Source organism: Saccopteryx leptura, chromosome 3 (genome assembly GCF_036850995.1).
Source record: "Saccopteryx leptura isolate mSacLep1 chromosome 3, mSacLep1_pri_phased_curated, whole genome shotgun sequence".
Classification (NCBI taxonomy): Eukaryota; Metazoa; Chordata; class Mammalia; order Chiroptera; family Emballonuridae; genus Saccopteryx; species Saccopteryx leptura.
In genome coordinates this window covers 96324334-96342019 of record NC_089505.1, presented here as the reverse complement: position 1 = coordinate 96342019, position 17686 = coordinate 96324334, and the positions used below count along the sequence as shown (strand labels likewise).

Here is a 17686-nt window from a genome sequence, read left to right as displayed (position 1 = left end):
ACTGTTCTCACTTCCTAGATGTAGAAACAGGCTCAGGGGAGGCAGCTCATGCACTCAAGGACACACAGTAGCAGGACTGGGACTTGAACTTGGATTTTGCACTTCAGGGCCCGTCTCCCCCCCCCCCCCCCATCCCCCATTCTGTAGTTGCTCTGGATTTGCGGATTCTGGGCCAACCCAGGGTCCCAGTTTGGAGACAGAGGGGCTGATCTGTGGCAGGCACTGCTGACTTGTCCGCCTGACCTGTGCGCCTGTCCTCCCTGCCCTTGCATCCAGGCTTCGGTGGAAGCACACCTCCTCCTTGAAGGTGGCCAACGAGCCCATCTTGGCATTCACACAGGGCAGCCCCGAGCGGACTGCATTGCAGAAGGTAAGGGGGGGCTTTGGTGGGGGTCGGGCCTGGGCTGAGACAGCCTCCAGCAGCCCGAGGTGCTCTTCTCTGTGTACAGCCATCACCCCCTCCTGGCCCTGCTCCTGGAAGGGAGCCTGGGGTCTGGGGAGGGCTGTGTGGCGAGGCTGGATCGTGGGTGAGGCTGGGAGCAGCAGGTGGCCATGAGGGCCATGTGGGGGCCTCAGTGCAGGGCACGGGTCATGAGCTCACAGCTGTTTTTTGCTTCAAAATGTTCTCCCTTTAATTGCCAGTATTTTAAAAATTGTGAGATTCCACATAATTTCAGGGGCAGTTTTGTTTTGGTTTTTTTGTGACAGAGACAGAGATAGGGACAGACAGACAGGAAGGAAGAGAGATGAGAAGCATCAGTTCTTCATTGAAACACCTTAGTTGTTCATTGATTGCTTTCTCATATGTGCCTTGACTGGAGGAGGGAGGCTACAGCAGAGCGAGTGACCCCTTGCTCGAGCCAGCAACCTTGGGCTCAGCTGGTGAGCTGTGTTCAAACCAGATGAACCCGTGCTCAAGCCGGCGACCTTGGGGTTTCAAACCTGGGTCCTCTGCGTCCCAGTCTGACGCTCTATCCACTGTGCCACCGCCTGGTCAGGCTCAGGGGCAATTTTTAAAAATCTTTTTGTAACGGGAAAACCTAACAAAGCTGTCCTCACCTTCCTGCAATGACAGGAAGCAACAGTGTGTGTGTGGTGGGGGCTGAGTCCTGTGGCCCCCCAAAGGGGAGCACACGCTGTCTGACGACAGACCCGGCCTGGCTGCCTTCTCAGTTCTGCTGCAGCCTGGGCATCTGCATTTGTAGTCTCACGCCAGATTTCAGGTGGGAGAAAGGGGAAGGAAATGCCCATCTTACATCTTGTCTCCTCTTCAGGCCTTGAAGGACCTGAAGGGCCGGACGGAAGCCATCCCGTGCGTGGTGGGGGATGAGGAGGTGTGGACCGCGGATGTGCAGTACCAGCTGTCGGTAAGCCCAGTGGGTGGTCAGGGTTAGGCCTCTCCCTGAATCTGGGGTCAGTCTCTCGGGCCGCACATGAGCATGTGACGTGGGGTCTGTGCCTCAAGAGGGGTTTTGTCCACTCGGGATTTGGGATTCCACGCACCAGGGTGAATCTCCCGGGACCAGTCTCGGGGGATTGTTGTAAAGGGCACGCCTTCTCTCCCGCCAGGAGGAAGTTAAAAACAATGGCTGCCACAGGCCTCACCATCGCTTTAGAAAACCTGGCTCATTGAGCATCTAGAGAGTGGAAGCAAGGATAGAGAGTTAGGACTAAAGGTGATCCTTCCAAAGGAAGGACGCCACCAAAGCCCGGGTTTGTACTTGGGAACCACTAGTCTAGCTGACGATGAGCTCAGATGAGGTGAGCACCCAGGGTGTGGCCTGGTGGGGCCGAGGCCTCTTCCACAGACACAGTGTGAGGCCCTGTCCCGTCTGCACAAACTCCTCCTTCAGTCCCAGCCACCTCTTAGAAGTGGGAAGAGCCTGTGACCTCAGCATCCCAGGTCTCTGCTCGGTCCACGGCGCCACCACTACTCAGGCAGGATTGTCCCTTTTAGATGAGTGGATCTGGGTCCCAGGCAGGGACTCCAGAAGCAATGGCTCTGTACCCTCAGGACCTAGGGGCAGGGCAGGAATCCTGAGCGCTTCTCTACACCAGTGCCCATCACTGAGCCATAGTCTCATGCCAGACCTGGTGTGTAGTTTCCACCTGTGACCCTGTTTGGTCCTCTTCTCCGTGCTATGAGTCAGGGAGGTCCTTATCACCCAGGCGGGTAGATTGGGAGAGGGAAATCAGTTTACACGGATCCCACAGCTAGTAGGTGGCAGATGGGGATTCGAACCCGCCTCTCTCTGACCACAAAGTCCACGCTTTTTCTGAAAGATTGTGGTCCATGACTTTCTTCTGGACTGGGAGCCTTCCAGAGCAGGACCTGTGTCTTACTCGTGGGACAGCAGGGACCCCATAACCCTCGAGGGGCAGAGATTGCATGGGCTGGGGCTACTGGACACTTCATGGGGATTGGAGGGGGGAGAGCGAGTGCCGAGGACTCTTGCCTGGAAAGCCAGCTCTAAGCCCCACCCCATCCCCCTGTCCTGGCACCTCCTTCCTGGGCAGTGACCTCACTCTTGTCTTTCAGCCCTTTAACCATGGACACAAGGTGGCCAAGTTCTGCTATGCAGACAAGGTGAGTCCCTGGCGACTTCGGGGTGGGGGCGCTGCCCCTGTTCTGTCCCGCTGGCAGCAGACATGGAGGTGGGTGTCAGACACTGCGCCCGTCTGGCCCTGGGCGGTTCGGGTACAGTGGGGGCGGTTGGGACTGAAGGAATCCCTGGGCGGGAGTCTTTAACAGGGCCAGATAAGCAAGGGTTAACTTGAGCCAAGTGGCAGCTGCCTTGGTCAGGACTGGGACATCCCTAAACAGGCCTACAGCCACAAGGCAGACCCTCATGAGGGGTGTGTAGAGGGGATGGGTAGATTGTGGAAGGCTGAGTCAGGGAAATTAGAGACATCATGGATGGGAAGCCAGACAAGGAATTGGTATCACGGAGGCCATCGAGAGGGGTTGGGGTGACCTGTGGCAGGGGGTCTAGGAGCTGGTGTCATGGCAGCGAGGGCAGTGGATATCTGGGATGCCAGCAGCAGGTGTGTCTCAGGCTGTGGTTCTGGCTTGGCAGGGGCAAGACCAGGGCTGTGGCTGTGGATGGTGGGTTCAGGGGCCACAGTCCCAGGAGGAAGGTGAGGCCCAGATGCCACGGGAGAGAGTGGAGCAGGTTTAACAGCTGAGGGACGCACAGCCAAGTGCTTGGCATGCCGACCCTGATGGAAGGCCAGACGTCTCCAGACAGGCAGGCTCCGAGCCTGGGGTGGCGTAGCCGGCAGGGGCCACAGTGTGTACAGAATGGGGGGGGGGCTCCAGATCTCTCCTCTCTCGCTCACTCCCCTGGGACCCTTCCTGCTACAGGAAGAAGCCCCAACCTTTTCCCCTTCATTAGGCCTTGCTCAACAAAGCCATCGAGGCCGCCGTGGCTGCCCGGAAAGAGTGGGACCTGAAGCCCGTCGCAGACCGGGCCCAGGTCTTCCTGAAGGCAGCAGACATGCTGAGCGGGCCACGCAGGGTGGAGGTCCTTGCCAAGACCATGGTGGGACAGGTGAGGTGCCTGTGGGCACAGGTGGGGTGCAGTGAAGGCAATTGTGCCCCATCCAGTTGGGCAGACATCAGCTGAGAGGTTCTGGGTGCCAAGACCTGCTCTGCTGGCTGAGACCCAGAGATGTCCTTGAGGGACGGGGGGGGGGGGGGGGGGGGGGGGCGGGCACGACACATGGACAGAAACATAAAATGTTAGACAAGGAGGACTGCTAAGCCTACGCGTCCTACCATGGAAATGTCCTGTCCCCTCTCTGTCCCCAGCCTAGGCCAGTCCTTTGTCATGCTTTGCCTGGACTGACAGTGCCCTGTGCAGTCCTCTAGGCTCAGGCAGACCCCTGCAGCCCTCAGGTGGTCCTGACACCCCCGGCAGGTTGCTGCAGGTTACAGACCACCAGGCTCTCTCTACCCCTGAGAGGCACATCCCAAGTCCCGAGCCCAGCCCCCAGGACCCTCTGAGTCCCACCTCTGTCCAGCTCGCCAGCTGCTCTGCCCTTCCCACCGGGTCATCGCCAGTGAGGATGCCAGTCTGGGCCTCGTGAGGTTCATGTCTCAGCCTCTGCCTGGGGTGTCATGCCTGGAATGCTCGCTGTCTTTTCTGCCCCATGAAATCTTACCTGTCACGGGCCAGCCCAGATACCACCTCCTCTGTGAGGCTTCCAGAACCTTCTCTGTCCAAAAGCATCAGTCCTGCCCCCGTAGCATGCTGTTCATTCGTCAGCTCAGATCGCATTGGGGTGTAACGACTTCCCTTCCTGTGTGTCTGCTGCCCCTCTACAGCCTTTTTCTTTTTTCTTTTAAGAGAGGGAGTGGGGAGGGAGAGAGAGAAAGAGAAAGGGAAGAAGCATTCATTTGCTGTTCCATTTAGTCATGCATTCATTGGTCACTTACTATATGTGGCCTGACAAGGATCGAACCTGCAACCTTGGTGTTTTGGTACGAAGCTTTAACCCACTGAGCTAATCAGCCAGGGCTTACAAGCTTTTTGGGAATAATAATCATGCATTAATGTTTTCCACCTTTCTGGGCCGTGCATCATGTCTTCCTGGAGTTGTAGAAGCTCCTGATCAATGATTTTGGAGTGAGTGCATTTGGGCCAGAGCGTGGCAGGAGTAGCCAGGAGTGCTGGGAAAGGAGCAGAGGAGGGAGAAAAGGATTCATTTCGTCGTCCTCAGGAAGGAGCCTTAGGTTTGGGTCTGCCAGGCGATCTTCCTGCAGTGAGGGCTCCCCCTGCTGTACGGAGGTGGTATGACAGTTTCACACCCTGCCCAGCTGTCTCAATTTTCTCAGCAGCCCCTGGGGTAGGTGTCAGGCTCCAGAGTGTCCCAGGTGAGCCACACATGGGCAGGAAGAGACACACACACACTTCCAAGACCAGGTTAATGAGCCTCTTTATTTGACCGAAGGCTCAGAAGCTTGTAGGCAGCTCAGTGGCTGTTCAGAGCAGGGGTAGTGTATCTTCGCTCAGTTTCCTTGGCTCCACGTCCTGAGCAGGGTGAGCAGCTGCTAGTGACCCTGTGTGCCAAGTGGGAAAGGCCCACCCTTGCTTCCCAGAGTCCTCTCCCTGCACTCACATTCACCGTCGGGAAGAACGGGCAGTCCACGGAAGTGTTGACAGTCACAGGCTTCCTGGTTCTTGACCAACGTGCCTATCAAGGACATGGGCTCATCCAGGGGTGGGAGCTGCCAGCACCCTGCATGTGTGTCACCGTGGGCACAGGGTCCCATGGAAGGGCTAATGGGAGGCACGTCTGCCACCATTGACCCCCTGGCCTTCTTACCTCGCAGGGTAAGACAGTGATCCAGGCGGAGATCGATGCCGCAGCCGAGCTGATCGACTTCTTCCGCTTCAATGCCAAGTTTGCCATGGAGCTAGAGGGGTACCAGCCCATCAGTGTGCCGCCCAGCACCAACAGCATGGTGTACCGGGGGCTGGAGGTACCCACGGGCACAGGGCGGGCGGGACTGCCAAAGCCTTCGCGCGGCCTCACCACTTCCTCTGTCACAGGGCTTCGTGGCGGCCATCTCCCCCTTTAACTTCACGGCGATCGGCGGCAACCTGGCGGGGGCGCCGGCCCTGATGGTGAGCTGTGGGCTGTGGGCAGGGATGCTGGGGGCTCAGCATCGATCCCACCTCATCCAACACAAGGCCACACTCCAGCCCCTGAGGTCCCAGTCCTGGGGAAGCCCAGAGGGTGGAGGCAGCGTGGGCTGTGGAAAGGCCCTGGGGTCAGAGGCTGGTTTGGACCCGGCTTTGCCCTGCTCTGGGTGACCCCAGTGGAGCCCCCACACTGCTCTGAGGCAGCTTCCTCCCCTGCAGAGTGGAAATGGTAGGAAAGCCCGCAGTACAGGGTTGTGAGGTGCAAATGAGACCAGGCACGTGACGTCACACACCAGGCAGGCCTGGCCCTGTGCAGGCAAGTGTGTGGCGACAGTGATGGTGATATGATAGCTCAGCTTTGAGTTCTTGCTGTGTGCCTGGTGACTTGACTTGTCAGGGTCGTGTGGCTCGTAAGTGATGGGACAGATAGGGATTCGGGCTTAGTTTTAAAGTCCTTGGGCTTCGCTGCCATTACGAGGGAGAAGCGGACCACCGACCTCGGGAGCTTTCCTTTGACGAGGCAGCCCTGGCCCAGCCTCCAGAGGCCTCCGTGGCTCGAGGAGTCACAGGAAGAGGGCTGAGTCGTCAGGGGCCGGGCCCCACACAGGGTGGCTGGTAATCTCGAGGACGCGCGTGCACAGGGCCGTCCTCGTGCCTCTGCACACATGCCCGGCACCCGGGTGCCTTCACCAGGACACGTGCAGACAGTCCCTTGAGCACCTGCCAGCCACCCCAGTGAGCACCCAGCAGCTCATAAACACCGAAAAGAGCTGCCCGAGGGTGCTGGCAGGACCAGTCTGTGCAGGCTTCCGGAGGGAGGCAGCCTGGGCCGGAGTGTGGGAGCGGACAGGACCAGTGTGGTCTTGTTGGTAACAGCTTTTCGAGTGTAGTGCCCCACACCTGGAGGTGTGGGATTGGGTAGGGGTATCCTGGCCTGCACAGGGGCCTGGTGGTTCCCGGTGAGGATGACCACGCTCCCTAGGTGCGATGGAGACGGGGCTGGTGGCCCCTGGTCTGAGTCATCACTGTGCCTCCCGGGCAGGGTAACGTGGTCCTTTGGAAGCCCAGTGACACTGCCATGCTGGCCAGCTACGCCGTCTACCGCATCCTCCGGGAGGCTGGCCTGCCCCCCAACATCATCCAGTTTGTGCCAGCTGATGGGCCCACGTTTGGGGACACTGTGACCAGCTCAGAGCACCTATGTGGCATCAACTTCACAGGCAGCGTGCCGTAAGTCCCCGGGGTGGGGTAGGGCAGGGTGCCTTAGGGATGTTCCCAAGGTGACCTGTTCGCCACCGACCAGGAGCTGGGGCTGGGAACCCGGAGTCTGATCCTGGCCGTGCTCACTGACTCGCCAGGTGGCTGTGGCGAGACACTTCCCTCTCCGAGCCTCCGTCTCTTCCCCTGAATAACGGGACGGGCGACCCCGACCTTGCAGAGTAATCATCAGAATTGAACTACGGACAGGAAAGCACTTTACAGGCTGGAAGCAGCCGACGGGGGTTTGGCGATATTGATTTTTATGCCGTCTCTGTCACTGGGAAGGGCACAGGGAGCTTGGGTAAATCGGAGGAAGAGTGTCAGGAAGGCTTCTGAGAGGAGGTGGCGTCTAAGCTGAGGCCATTGGCCAGGCAAGGGGCAGGGAGGCGGCGGGGTGGAGAGGGTTGTAGGACAGGGAACAGCATGTGCAGAGGACTAACGCTGAGGCTCTTGAGCTCTGGGACGTGGTGGTGGCCCACGCAGCTGGAGTGTGTGGCTGGGGGCCGGGGCTAAGAGGGTGGGGTGGGACATCGCTGGGTGGTGACCACTCATTCACTCACTCATGCAGCTGGTATTTATCCTGTGTGTGCTGGCCCTCGCTCGTGCTAAGACTAGGCGATGAACTCGTGGAGTGTACAAGGTCCTCCCTCTCGGGGCATTTCAGTCCAGCGATTCTAAGGCCCTGTGAGCTCGAAAGGTGCCTGGACTTAATCCTGAAGGTGATAGGAGAGAGCAGACATTAATGTGGGGGGTTCAAGTAGAGATGACAAATGATCTCTCTCCTGTGGGACCTGGCAAGTGGCTGTGTGTTCTTTGGCTCCTAAGAGATGAACCAGCCTTGTGCAATGCTGATAGTTTTATGTCAAAATCCCAATGATGGACCTGGCCTGTGGTGGCGCAGTGGATAAAGCGTCGACCTGGAATGCTGAGGTCGCCGGTTCAAAACCCTGAACTTGCCTGGTCAAGGCACATATGGGAGTTGAAGCTTCCTGCTCCTCCCCCCTTCTCTCTCTCTCTCTCTCTTTCTTTCTCTCTCTAATAAAAAAAAAATGAATAAATAAAATCTAAAAAAAAATAAAAAATCCCAATGATGGCTTCCGCTGACGGCCCGGATGCCCTGGTCCCCCCCGAGCCTGCATTTCCAGGCGACACCCCTGGTTGGAGGTGGAGGGGTTCCCCGCCTTGCCCACCGCGCAGGTTTCGGCACACCTGCTCAGCCTCACTCACTCCCTGCCTGTCCCTCTGGGCCCTGCGTTGGCAGCCCCTGTCCTAGCTGATGACCGTGGCTGCTCGGCACGCGTGTTGCTAGTGGCCAGAAGCGGGAGACGGTTGGCAATCTGTCCATATTGGCAGGGACAATGGGGCCTGAACCAGGGTGGAGACGGATTGGAGGAAAATGGGCCAATTCCAGTGAGAAAGTAGCAGCCTGATTCAATCCCTTGTCCATGGGGTCGGGGTCAGAGGCAGTGGGGACTTCCAGGCTCGGACAGAAGGGCATCGTACATACGGTGGGCACCCAGAAGGCCAGCGGTGGGAAGGTTAGGGTAAAGATGATCACATGTTGGTTCCTTTTGAGTTTGGGGTGCCCATGGGTCATCTGGGTGGAGATGTTAGGGTCCTGGAAGGAGATATTGGACAACTAGTAGGAGATGTTGGGGTCCTTCCAGGTGTCGCCGGGACACCTGTGGTGGCTTCTCTCTGTGGCCTCAGGCTCCCCCACCCCTCATCCCTCCAGAGTTTGCAGGGTGGCAATGGCAGCGTTAGAATTGCTGAGAAAGGCCATTTTCCAAAAGGCCTGCTCTGCCAGCCGCAGGCCCCACGGGTCCCTGCCTATTAGCGGGCGGAGCAGGCCTGGCCCCCATTTGCCATGCTCTGATGAGCAGCGGGCTTAAAGGTGGGAAAGTCATAAATTAGTATTAGCTACTGTGTCGCTGGCTCCCTGGTGATTAGCATTTTTATTGTTTTGTGGTGCCGAGGTTGGTCACACTTGGAGCCTAGAGAGGAGGCGGCGGGGACCTGAGCTCCCACTCCCAGGACCCTTCTCAGTTTGGCCTCTGGAGCCTGCGTGCTGGGCTGGGGGCGCCGCTCGCAGACAGGGACAGCGTCTGTCCCCTGTCGGGCACCTGCCGCGTGCCCACTACTGTCCTGAGCACTGGACTGTCATTAGAGTGAATCACAGAACAGCCTTGCCCAGTGGGGTTCTTCCCTCCAGTCACCAGACGTGGTGCAGACACTGAGGCTCAGGAGGTTAGGGAAAGCTCGCACCACTGTGGGTGTCCGAATCAGAGCTCAAACCCCGTCTCCCAGGCCTTCTCTGCACCTTCCTGCCAGCAGGACCCCCTTGCTGCCTCCCCATCAGCCTAGCGCTCCGGTCGGCAAACTGCGGCTCGCGAGCCACATGCGGCTCTTTGGCCCCTTGAGTGTGGCTCTTCCACAGAATACCATGTGCGGGCGCTACCTCGATAAGGAATGTGCCTACTTTCATAGTTTAAGTGTAAAAAATTTGGCTCTCAAAAGAAATTTCAATCGTTGTACTGTTGATACTTGGCTCTGTTGACTAATGAGTTTGCCAACCACTGGCCTAGGGTGCTGCCTATTTCCCGTGGCCACCACCTCCTGGGCTGCTGACTTGGCTTTTGGTCTCTTCCTCGGTTAGGTCCCGTGCCCCACGCCCAAGACTTCCGCCCCCTCCGTTACCCAAGCCTGGCTCTCTAATACCCACCCTGTCCTCTGATTTTAGCACCTTTAAACACCTGTGGAAGCAGGTAGCCCAGAACCTGGATCGCTTTCGTACCTTCCCACGGCTGGCTGGAGGTAAGGGTCCCTTTCCCTGTCCCCTCCCCTGTGACTCCAAGGGACCCTTCCCTTCTCTGGCCATGATGAAAGAGGAGGAGGTGGTGCAGCCGTAGGTGGGTGGCTGCACGGGACCTGGGGCCTGGGGGCCTTAGGCACGGAGCCTCTGCTCTGGCAGGCCTCGGGGGTTCTGCAGAGCATCCGGGCTTCGGAATGTGCGTTTTCATTCATTCATTCATTCATTCATTCTTCAGTCACTGAGCAAATCAAGTAGTGTGGGTAGGGGAGAAGGAGTAGAGCAGGGGGGAGCCTAGGCTTCTGGTCCCTCCTCGGCCGTTATATTGGGCAGCACCCCTGCCCCCGGCCTCAGTCTCCTCTTCTGTATAATGGAGGAGCTGGTTCTGATGACCTTTGATACCCTTCACCGTTGGGCATCAGTTTTTTTATCTGTAAAGTGGGAGACCAGGCCTGGCTCGTGGGTTTCTGGGACATTGTCCGGCTAACTCTGACCCCCCATCCGCCCAGTATTGGGGGCTGATCACAGGGCCCGCAGGCAGGTGTAGGCAGTGTGGTGGGCTGTGGGCTGGCCGGAGGAGCACGGTCTGTCCTGGTTTCCTTACCTCGCCCCGTGTAGAGTGTGGTGGGAAGAACTTCCACTTTGTGCACCGCTCGGCCGACGTGGACAGCGTGGTGAGCGGGACCCTGCGCTCGGCCTTCGAGTACAGCGGCCAGAAGTGCTCGGCCTGCTCCCGCCTCTACGTGCCGCACTCCCTGTGGCCGCAGATCAAAAGGCGGCTGCTGGAGGAGCACAGCAGGATCAAAGTGGGCGATGTGAGTGCCTCCCCCCCTGCCTCGGCCCAGCGGGGGGCTGATGGAACTGGAGGTTCCTGTGCTGGTGGGGCTGGGTGTGCGGAGGGGGCTCCCTTTGTCTGGGGCCTGTGGCAACTGTCTCTTCCGGTGTCTCCCCTGCCTCCAGCCTGCAGAAGATTTTGGGACCTTCTTCTCTGCAGTGATAGATGCCAAGGTACAGGCTGGAATCTGTTGTTTTCAGGGAGCTGAGCCCTGCGCTGGGTGGAAGAGGGAGGAAGAGACATGGGGGGTCCTGGCCGGGGGCGACCCAGCCCCACTGCCTCTGGGTAGGCAGCCGTGTTGCCACCACTGCTCCAGCTTTGAAAAGGGAAGAATCATCCAACCATAGAGCTCGCCTCCTGCCCACCCTGCAGCCACGCTCAATGAGCCCCCTTTAAGTGCACGTTATACACACGAACACAAACAGGCCCCATGTCTGCATGCATACACTAAACATGAGCACATGTGTGGCACATACATGAACGCATTCATGTGTAGGCCTGCATGTCAGTCCTTCCACATAAGTGCATACATGTCCACACACATCTCCATACATGAACAGATCCACCCATGTGTGTGCATGCAGATAGTCATACACATTTATTTGTATGTTTATTGGGGCATGCGTGTAGGTGGACATGCATAAGCACATGCATGTTACACAGGCATACATACAGGGTGGGTAAAGTAAATTTGCAGCAATGTAATAGTGAATTATACAAGAATAAACTTTTGCATACTCACAACTGTAAGCCTAGTTTTGCCCACCCTTATAGCTATATGTTTAAAACACATGGCCACGCATATGCCCATGTATGCATTTATGTCATTTGTGTGTCTGTTAGGTTTATATGCCAGCAATCCTATCGTTCTAACACACGCACAATCATGAGCATGCATGTCTGCCCTCGTCTCTGCCGTGGCTTACCCAGACCCTCAGGGCCTCCCCTCCCCATTTCAGAATATGAGTCCTTCGGGAACGGGTGTTTGGTGCGAGTGTAGTGGATGGCTGCTGCTGGGAATGGCCAGCCCGTGACGCCCCTCCTGCCCACCCTCCACAGTCCTTCAGCCGCATCAGGAAGTGGCTGGAGCACGCCCACTCCACGCCCAACCTCACCATTCTGGCCGGGGGGAAGTGTGACGACTCTGTGGGCTACTTTGTGGAGCCGTGCATCATCGAGAGCAAGGACCCTCAGGAGCCCATCATGAAGGAGGTGACTGGCAGGTGGCGGGGGCCCAGGGAGGGGCAGCCTCTCAGCACCGCCCAGGCACAGGGCCCTGCGCATGGTTTTCTTCTTTGGGACGTTATCGCATTTCACAGATGAGGAAAGTGAGGCCCTAGAAAGCCAGTGTCTCACACCCAGTGAGAACAGAGCCAGGCCTCCTGAGCCCCAGTCCAGTGTGGTGTGCTGACACTGCTGACCCTGGCCAGTGCCAAGTGCTTCCACTGCCCACACCCACTGCAGTGGTCCTGGCGCCGGACATTTACAGGCTCAACTGCGGGCCAGTGATGGCTGGTATTTGATTTAACTGAGGGGGGTATTATTAGCAGTCCCATTTTACAGATGAGAATCTGAGGCTCCAAGAGGTCAAGGCACCTTGGTGGCAGTGGAGACAGTGAAACTGTTGGGCAATTCTTAGATACGCTGTTGCCAGACATCTAGTTTCTGAGGGCCTGAGCCCGGAGTGGGGGCTCTACGGGTATGGGTTTGGCTGGCAGGGGGCCAGAAAGTTTCCTTGGGTCTTTTGCCAGGTTGGGGTGGGGTGGACAGGGCAGGAGCTGTCCCTGGTGGGAATCCTGCTGGGGACTGTGCCTGGCCCTTCCTGCAGGGGCTCAGGTGTGGACTGACCTGGGGACTGAGAACCAGAGGCTAGAGCAGCCTGGGAGGCCTCGGGGTGCTGGTTCAGGCTGGAGCTGACCTTGGGGCTTCTCCCCCAGGAGATCTTTGGGCCTGTGCTGACCGTGTACGTGTACCCAGATGACAAGTACAAGGAGACGCTGCGGCTGGTCGACAGCACTACCAGCTATGGCCTCACGGGGGCAGTGTTCGCCCAGGATAAGTGAGTGGCCGCAGCCCCTCTGCTCTGGGCCTGGTGTCCTGTCCAGGACGTAGGTCCTAGTAATAATGCTGCCCCTGGTTTCCTTCCCGCTCCCGTCACCTCAGCCCTGGCAGGCAGGCAGGCCTCCAAGCACAAGTGCACCGAGGCAACCTGGCTCTTTGTTAAAATGCAGATTCTGGGGCCCTGCTATTGAATCTGGATCTCTGGGGGTGAAGCCTGGGAATGGGTGTTTTTGACCAGCTCCCCCAATCTGGTGGGGCCCCGCTGAGCGAGGTCATCACCTCATGCAGCAGAGTGGGACGCAGGCACAGGCCAGGACACGCTGCTCAACTTGCAGGGGCAGGATTCGAACCCAGTGCCATGACATTTATCCTGAGGCTTTGCTTCCCCCTCTCCCCCATGGCTCAGCTGCCACCCTTTGTCTGCCTCTAAGAGAGAGTGGAGGTGGGAGTGGAATCTGAGGGGCAGGGTAGGGATGGGGGTTCCCCAGCTCCCAAGGGAAATTGGACCAGGATGGGCCACTCGCTCGAGTCCGTGCTATCTGACCCACATCCTCAGGGGAGCCCTGCGAGGGAGGCATGCTCACCCCTTTGCAGAGGAAGCTGAGGCTCGGAGACCCTAAGTCACCTGCCTATGGGCCCACAGCTGGTGGCTGACCTGTGTCACTGGCCCGGGCTGCTCACCTGGGTAGCTGCCTGGGCTGGGGAGGGTGTTGGAGGCTGGAGCTGGGCTGGAGGGGTGGGTGAGCCGGCTGTCCTGCCTTGTAGGGACGTTGTCCGGGAGGCCACAGAGATGCTGAGAAACACCGCCGGCAACTTCTACATCAACGACAAGTCCACCGGCTCAGTGGTGGGCCAGCAGCCCTTCGGGGGGGCCCGAGCCTCTGGTAAGTGGGTCCTTGCTCCCAGAGGAGGGCCAAGTTCCTGGCGGGAGACTTGAGAGCCTTCATTTTCAGGGTGTTAAGAGCAGTAGGAAAGCACCACCCCTTGAGCACTGTGGGATGGGCACCGTGTCACCCTGAGTCCTTTACAACCTCATGAGCCAAGGGGCTAAATTCTCCCCATTTTACAGAGGAGGAAACTGAGGCACGGGGTGGTGAAGTGACGCACGCAGGGCACGTGGCTAGGAGGTGGCGGGGCTGGCTTTGGCATCGGCACCCACAGCTCGTACCGCCATGCTCCGGGCCACGTCGGTCCAGCGCCCTCCTGTTCACAGATGGGGAAGTGGGCTCAGGTTGGGGTGGTGACTTCCCGAGGTCCCAGATGCCTGGTGGCAGAGCCAGTGCTTTCTCCACAGTGCTCCCCTGCCTCCAAGACAGCCCTGGTGGGGGGCGGGGGGCACGGACCCCGAGAGTGTCGGCATCCCAACTGCTAAGGGTGCTCCTCGCACATGTGCTCAGGAAACTGTGTCACTGTGAACACGTTTTGTTTCCATTTGCTGCCCAGGCTGGTACCCCATTTATTCCATCAACTCCTCCCCACCCCTCTTCCCTTCTGCCCAGAGCTCTTGGATCTTTTCCAAGAAAAACAGAGCTGTCTTTTCCACAGGAACCAATGACAAGCCAGGGGGACCCCACTACGTCCTGCGGTGGACGTCGCCCCAGGCCATCAAGGAGACCCACAAGCCTCTGGGGGACTGGCGCTACTCGTACATGCAGTGAGCCTGCTCGGCGCCTCCGCCGTCCACCTGTCGGCCCAGTGTCGGGCCTCAGTGTGCTGGGTCAGCCCCTCCACCCTGCCCCCCGCCGGCCCGTGTCCTGGCCTGTCCCACACCTCGGGGTCGGGCGCCCCAGCTCTGGTTTGGGATTGTGCTGGGGAGGAAAGGCCTGCTGTCCCTCATCCCATCGGCTGTTCTGGAAATGATCTCATAGGCATGACCTTGGAGCCTGTCCTTTTCTCTTCTACACTGGGTCCCATGGTTTAGGGACGTGGGGAATGATTGTGGGGCAGCTCCTGATCCCTTGGGGGAAAGGAGGCAGCTCTGGGCCCCTTGGCAAACCTCATTACCCACGGAGGCTCCTGGCCGTGGCCCTGGCTTGTCCGGGTCTGCAGGACCAGGTGTGACCAGGGTGGCCTGCAGGGCTGGGGAGCTGTGGCTGCAGGGTGCGGGGCACCTGCTGCCCTTGCCTCTTTGTTCAGGGCCTTTCACACTGGCTCTTTGCCCGGACCCACACTAGCCAGTGGGTACTTGTGCCTGGCCTTAAGCCTTAGATACCCCTGTGCCTTTCTCCAGGGCGCCTGTGTGCCCATGTGATTCCTGGCTGTCTCCGTGTGGGAGGCTGGGGGGCCACCTGAGGCCACCTGCCAAGGTGTGGATGTGCTGGTCCTTCCCGTTGGGGCTGTGATTTTGGACATGGTGGGTGGACCCTCATGGTGGGACAGCCACTCAGAGCCTGTGTTGGTGGGGTTTTCCTGCAGGAGCTCAGACCCCACAGCCACGGCGGTACAGGCCCAGGGAGAAGTTGCTCCCACCCTCTCCCATCCGCCCAAAATCTACCCTTGGGTCCCCGTCCTGCCTGTAGAATCTCCTTCCCTTTGCAGGCTAGTGACTGTGGACTGGCCCTTGGGTGGCCTGCCTATTTGGTATAGCCAATTGGTGGGCTCTCACGAATAGATTCTATTCTGGTGGCCAGGGAGCTATAAGGGGTGACTCTGGAGGGCATTTTGGGGGGAGCCCTAAAAGTGGTGGGTCCTCCTCAAGGACAGCTGGCACGGGATCTGCACAGGGCTGGTGTGGCCATTCCCCAAACGCCATGATCTCCCACTGCGGCCAGCGGTCGGGGCGCGTGCCGATGCCGCCTGGAGAGGGCACGGGCTCTGCTTCCTGCCAGGGTCCACACTGTTTCCCGCAGGGCCCGGGGCTGGTGGCTGGGCGGGCAGGGTGGAAATGTTCCTGCTTCTGCTGGCTCCACACTGAGGGGGCAACGGGACTTGTCCTGATGTTACCCAATAAAGTACCTGTTACCTAATCAGACTGGTGGTCTTTCTGGTGGGGGTTCTGGGGCAGGTCAGCTTCTAAGCCTGATGTCATTGCAGTGTGTTATTAGCTGCCAGGATCACGGTGCCTCTGTGTGACAGGAGGAAGGGCAGGTGCGGACGATGGGAATACCTGCTGCAGGGGTTGGAACTCTGGAGTCAGATGGGCTGGGTTCAAATCCCAGCTCCAAAAAGTTGTGCAACCTCCTGAAATTTCTGTCTCTTCTGTAAGATGTGAATAATACACTGCACACACACACAGAGGTCATGAGAACTAATGAACTCACAAAAGTGTTTGGGACAGTGCCAGACAGAGAAATAAATGATGGTTCAACAGTGTTACCATTTACCTGGTGTAACAGCCACTGTTATGTGCTGTGATTGTTAAGTTTACATACCTGGATATTTTAATTAAGCATTATTCTGGATGCTTCCATGAAGGTATTTTTGGATGAGATTAACGTTGGATCAGTGAACTTTGCATAAAGCAGATTGTTCTCCATAATATAGGTGGGCCTCATCTAATCAGTTGAAGTCCTTAACAGAGCAAAGACTGACCTCCGCCAAGCAAGGAGTAATTCTGCCAGCGGACTGCCTTTGGACTCCCCACCCTTTTCTTGAGTCTCCAGCCTGCCCGCCGACAGGCAGAGTCTCCTTGACCAGCCCCCACAATCTTGTGAGCCACTTCCTTACAATAAACCTCTGTGTCTACGTGCCTCCTATTGGTTCTGTTTATCTGGAGAGCCTCTAGGACGTACGTGTGAAGGACTTTGCCTGTTTTCTCACTCATGGTGGCCTTATGAAGTAAGGGCTGCTGAGACCCCATTTTGCAGATGAGGACAGTGCAGGTGAGGGGACGGAAACCCAAGTGCTCATGTACAGCACTGACAGGCTTGCAAAGAGCCGCTCAGCTGCCAGATGACGTGAGGGCAGTGACCATGGCCAGTTAGCTTGAGCCCAGAATCTGGGGCCAGCTGACACGAGAGGGGAACCCGTGTGTCCTGGCCTGTCCTCACCCACAGATAATGTAGGAACTTCTACGGAGCCACATTGACAGCCCCTGTCCAGGGTCCGTCAGTCTGGGCTGTTGGCGTGGAGAATCTCAGCTGTGGCAAAGCCCTGACCCGGCTCCCCCAAGTGCTGCCACTGATTTTTGCAGGAGGGGGCTCAATGCAGGGACAGAGGGCAGCACCCGGTACCCAGGCTGGAGCTTGTGGAAGGGGAGGATGGCAACTGCACTTTATAGTCATGGGTATATGAAGGCCCTGTTAATGTTTTTGCATGAGTGGAGTGACTTGCTCAAGGTCACACTGATCAATAGCAGAGTTAGCTGATCACTGGCTAAGTGCTTTTAGTTCCTAGTCTCATGTAGCCTTGACATTGGCTTTACTGGGTAAGGTGCACTTAGGTGTACTAGTTACTTCAACTATCTGCGCCTCAGTCTTCTCATCTGTAAAACGGGAGCGACAGCATGTACGTTTGGGGCTGCTGTATCTAAGGATGTGACGTCTAAAGCATTGAGCACAATGCCTGGCACACAGCCTGTGTTCAAGTACAGGTGGCTCTGTTTACGACACTGGCCTGCAGACAGAGCCCATCGAGAACTGGGAGGTGAACGTGGGGTGGGTGGATCAATGAAAATGATGTGATTTCGTGAAGAGGGTGGGTTGCGCCCTGATGCTTCCTGTGGACCCTCAGGAGCTCCGAGTCAGCCTGTTGGCCAGGAGATGGCACAGGTGGCCCCTCATTTCCTTAGAGGGCGTGCGCGACTGGCAGCCCATGGGACAGCAGTGGCAGGGATGTCCGGCCTCAGTCAAATGGTTCACGCTCCATGAAGCAGGGAAATGAAGAGACTCCTCAGGCCACCACGGACATGCGGGCTTACTGTGGTGACCATGCAAAGAGGCCTTGGGCACCTGGGCGGGTCTCGGGGTCTCAGGAGCTACCAGCCCCAAGTCTGAGGGAGAGGGAAGGCAGAGGAAACAGCAATGGCTTTGAGCCACCACCCGCCCTCGTTAAATGAAGGTGAAAGTGCCAGACTGGGGAAGGGCGGGGTACAATGACAGTGGTAGAGAAACAGCCGGAAGTCGGGGACCTGAC

The 17686-nt window shown here is 58.0% G+C and overlaps 1 protein-coding gene across 1 annotated transcript in view; it reads left to right on the top strand.

The window, feature by feature from the left end:
• ALDH4A1 (aldehyde dehydrogenase 4 family member A1) overlaps window positions 1–15582 on the top strand; it is a 29837-nt gene extending 14255 nt beyond the window's left edge. The window contains exons 2-15 of the mRNA XM_066375235.1: window positions 277–370; window positions 1275–1367; window positions 2540–2587; window positions 3396–3551; window positions 5336–5485; window positions 5556–5630; window positions 6691–6878; window positions 9649–9722; window positions 10336–10532; window positions 10678–10725; window positions 11612–11764; window positions 12490–12611; window positions 13379–13497; window positions 14159–15582. Of these exons, the coding sequence (XP_066231332.1) occupies window positions 277–370; window positions 1275–1367; window positions 2540–2587; window positions 3396–3551; window positions 5336–5485; window positions 5556–5630; window positions 6691–6878; window positions 9649–9722; window positions 10336–10532; window positions 10678–10725; window positions 11612–11764; window positions 12490–12611; window positions 13379–13497; window positions 14159–14271 (1630 nt within the window). The 3' untranslated portion in view covers window positions 14272–15582. The remainder of the gene's footprint in view (window positions 1–276; window positions 371–1274; window positions 1368–2539; window positions 2588–3395; window positions 3552–5335; window positions 5486–5555; window positions 5631–6690; window positions 6879–9648; window positions 9723–10335; window positions 10533–10677; window positions 10726–11611; window positions 11765–12489; window positions 12612–13378; window positions 13498–14158) is intronic.
• Window positions 15583–17686: the final 2104 nt, after the last annotated feature.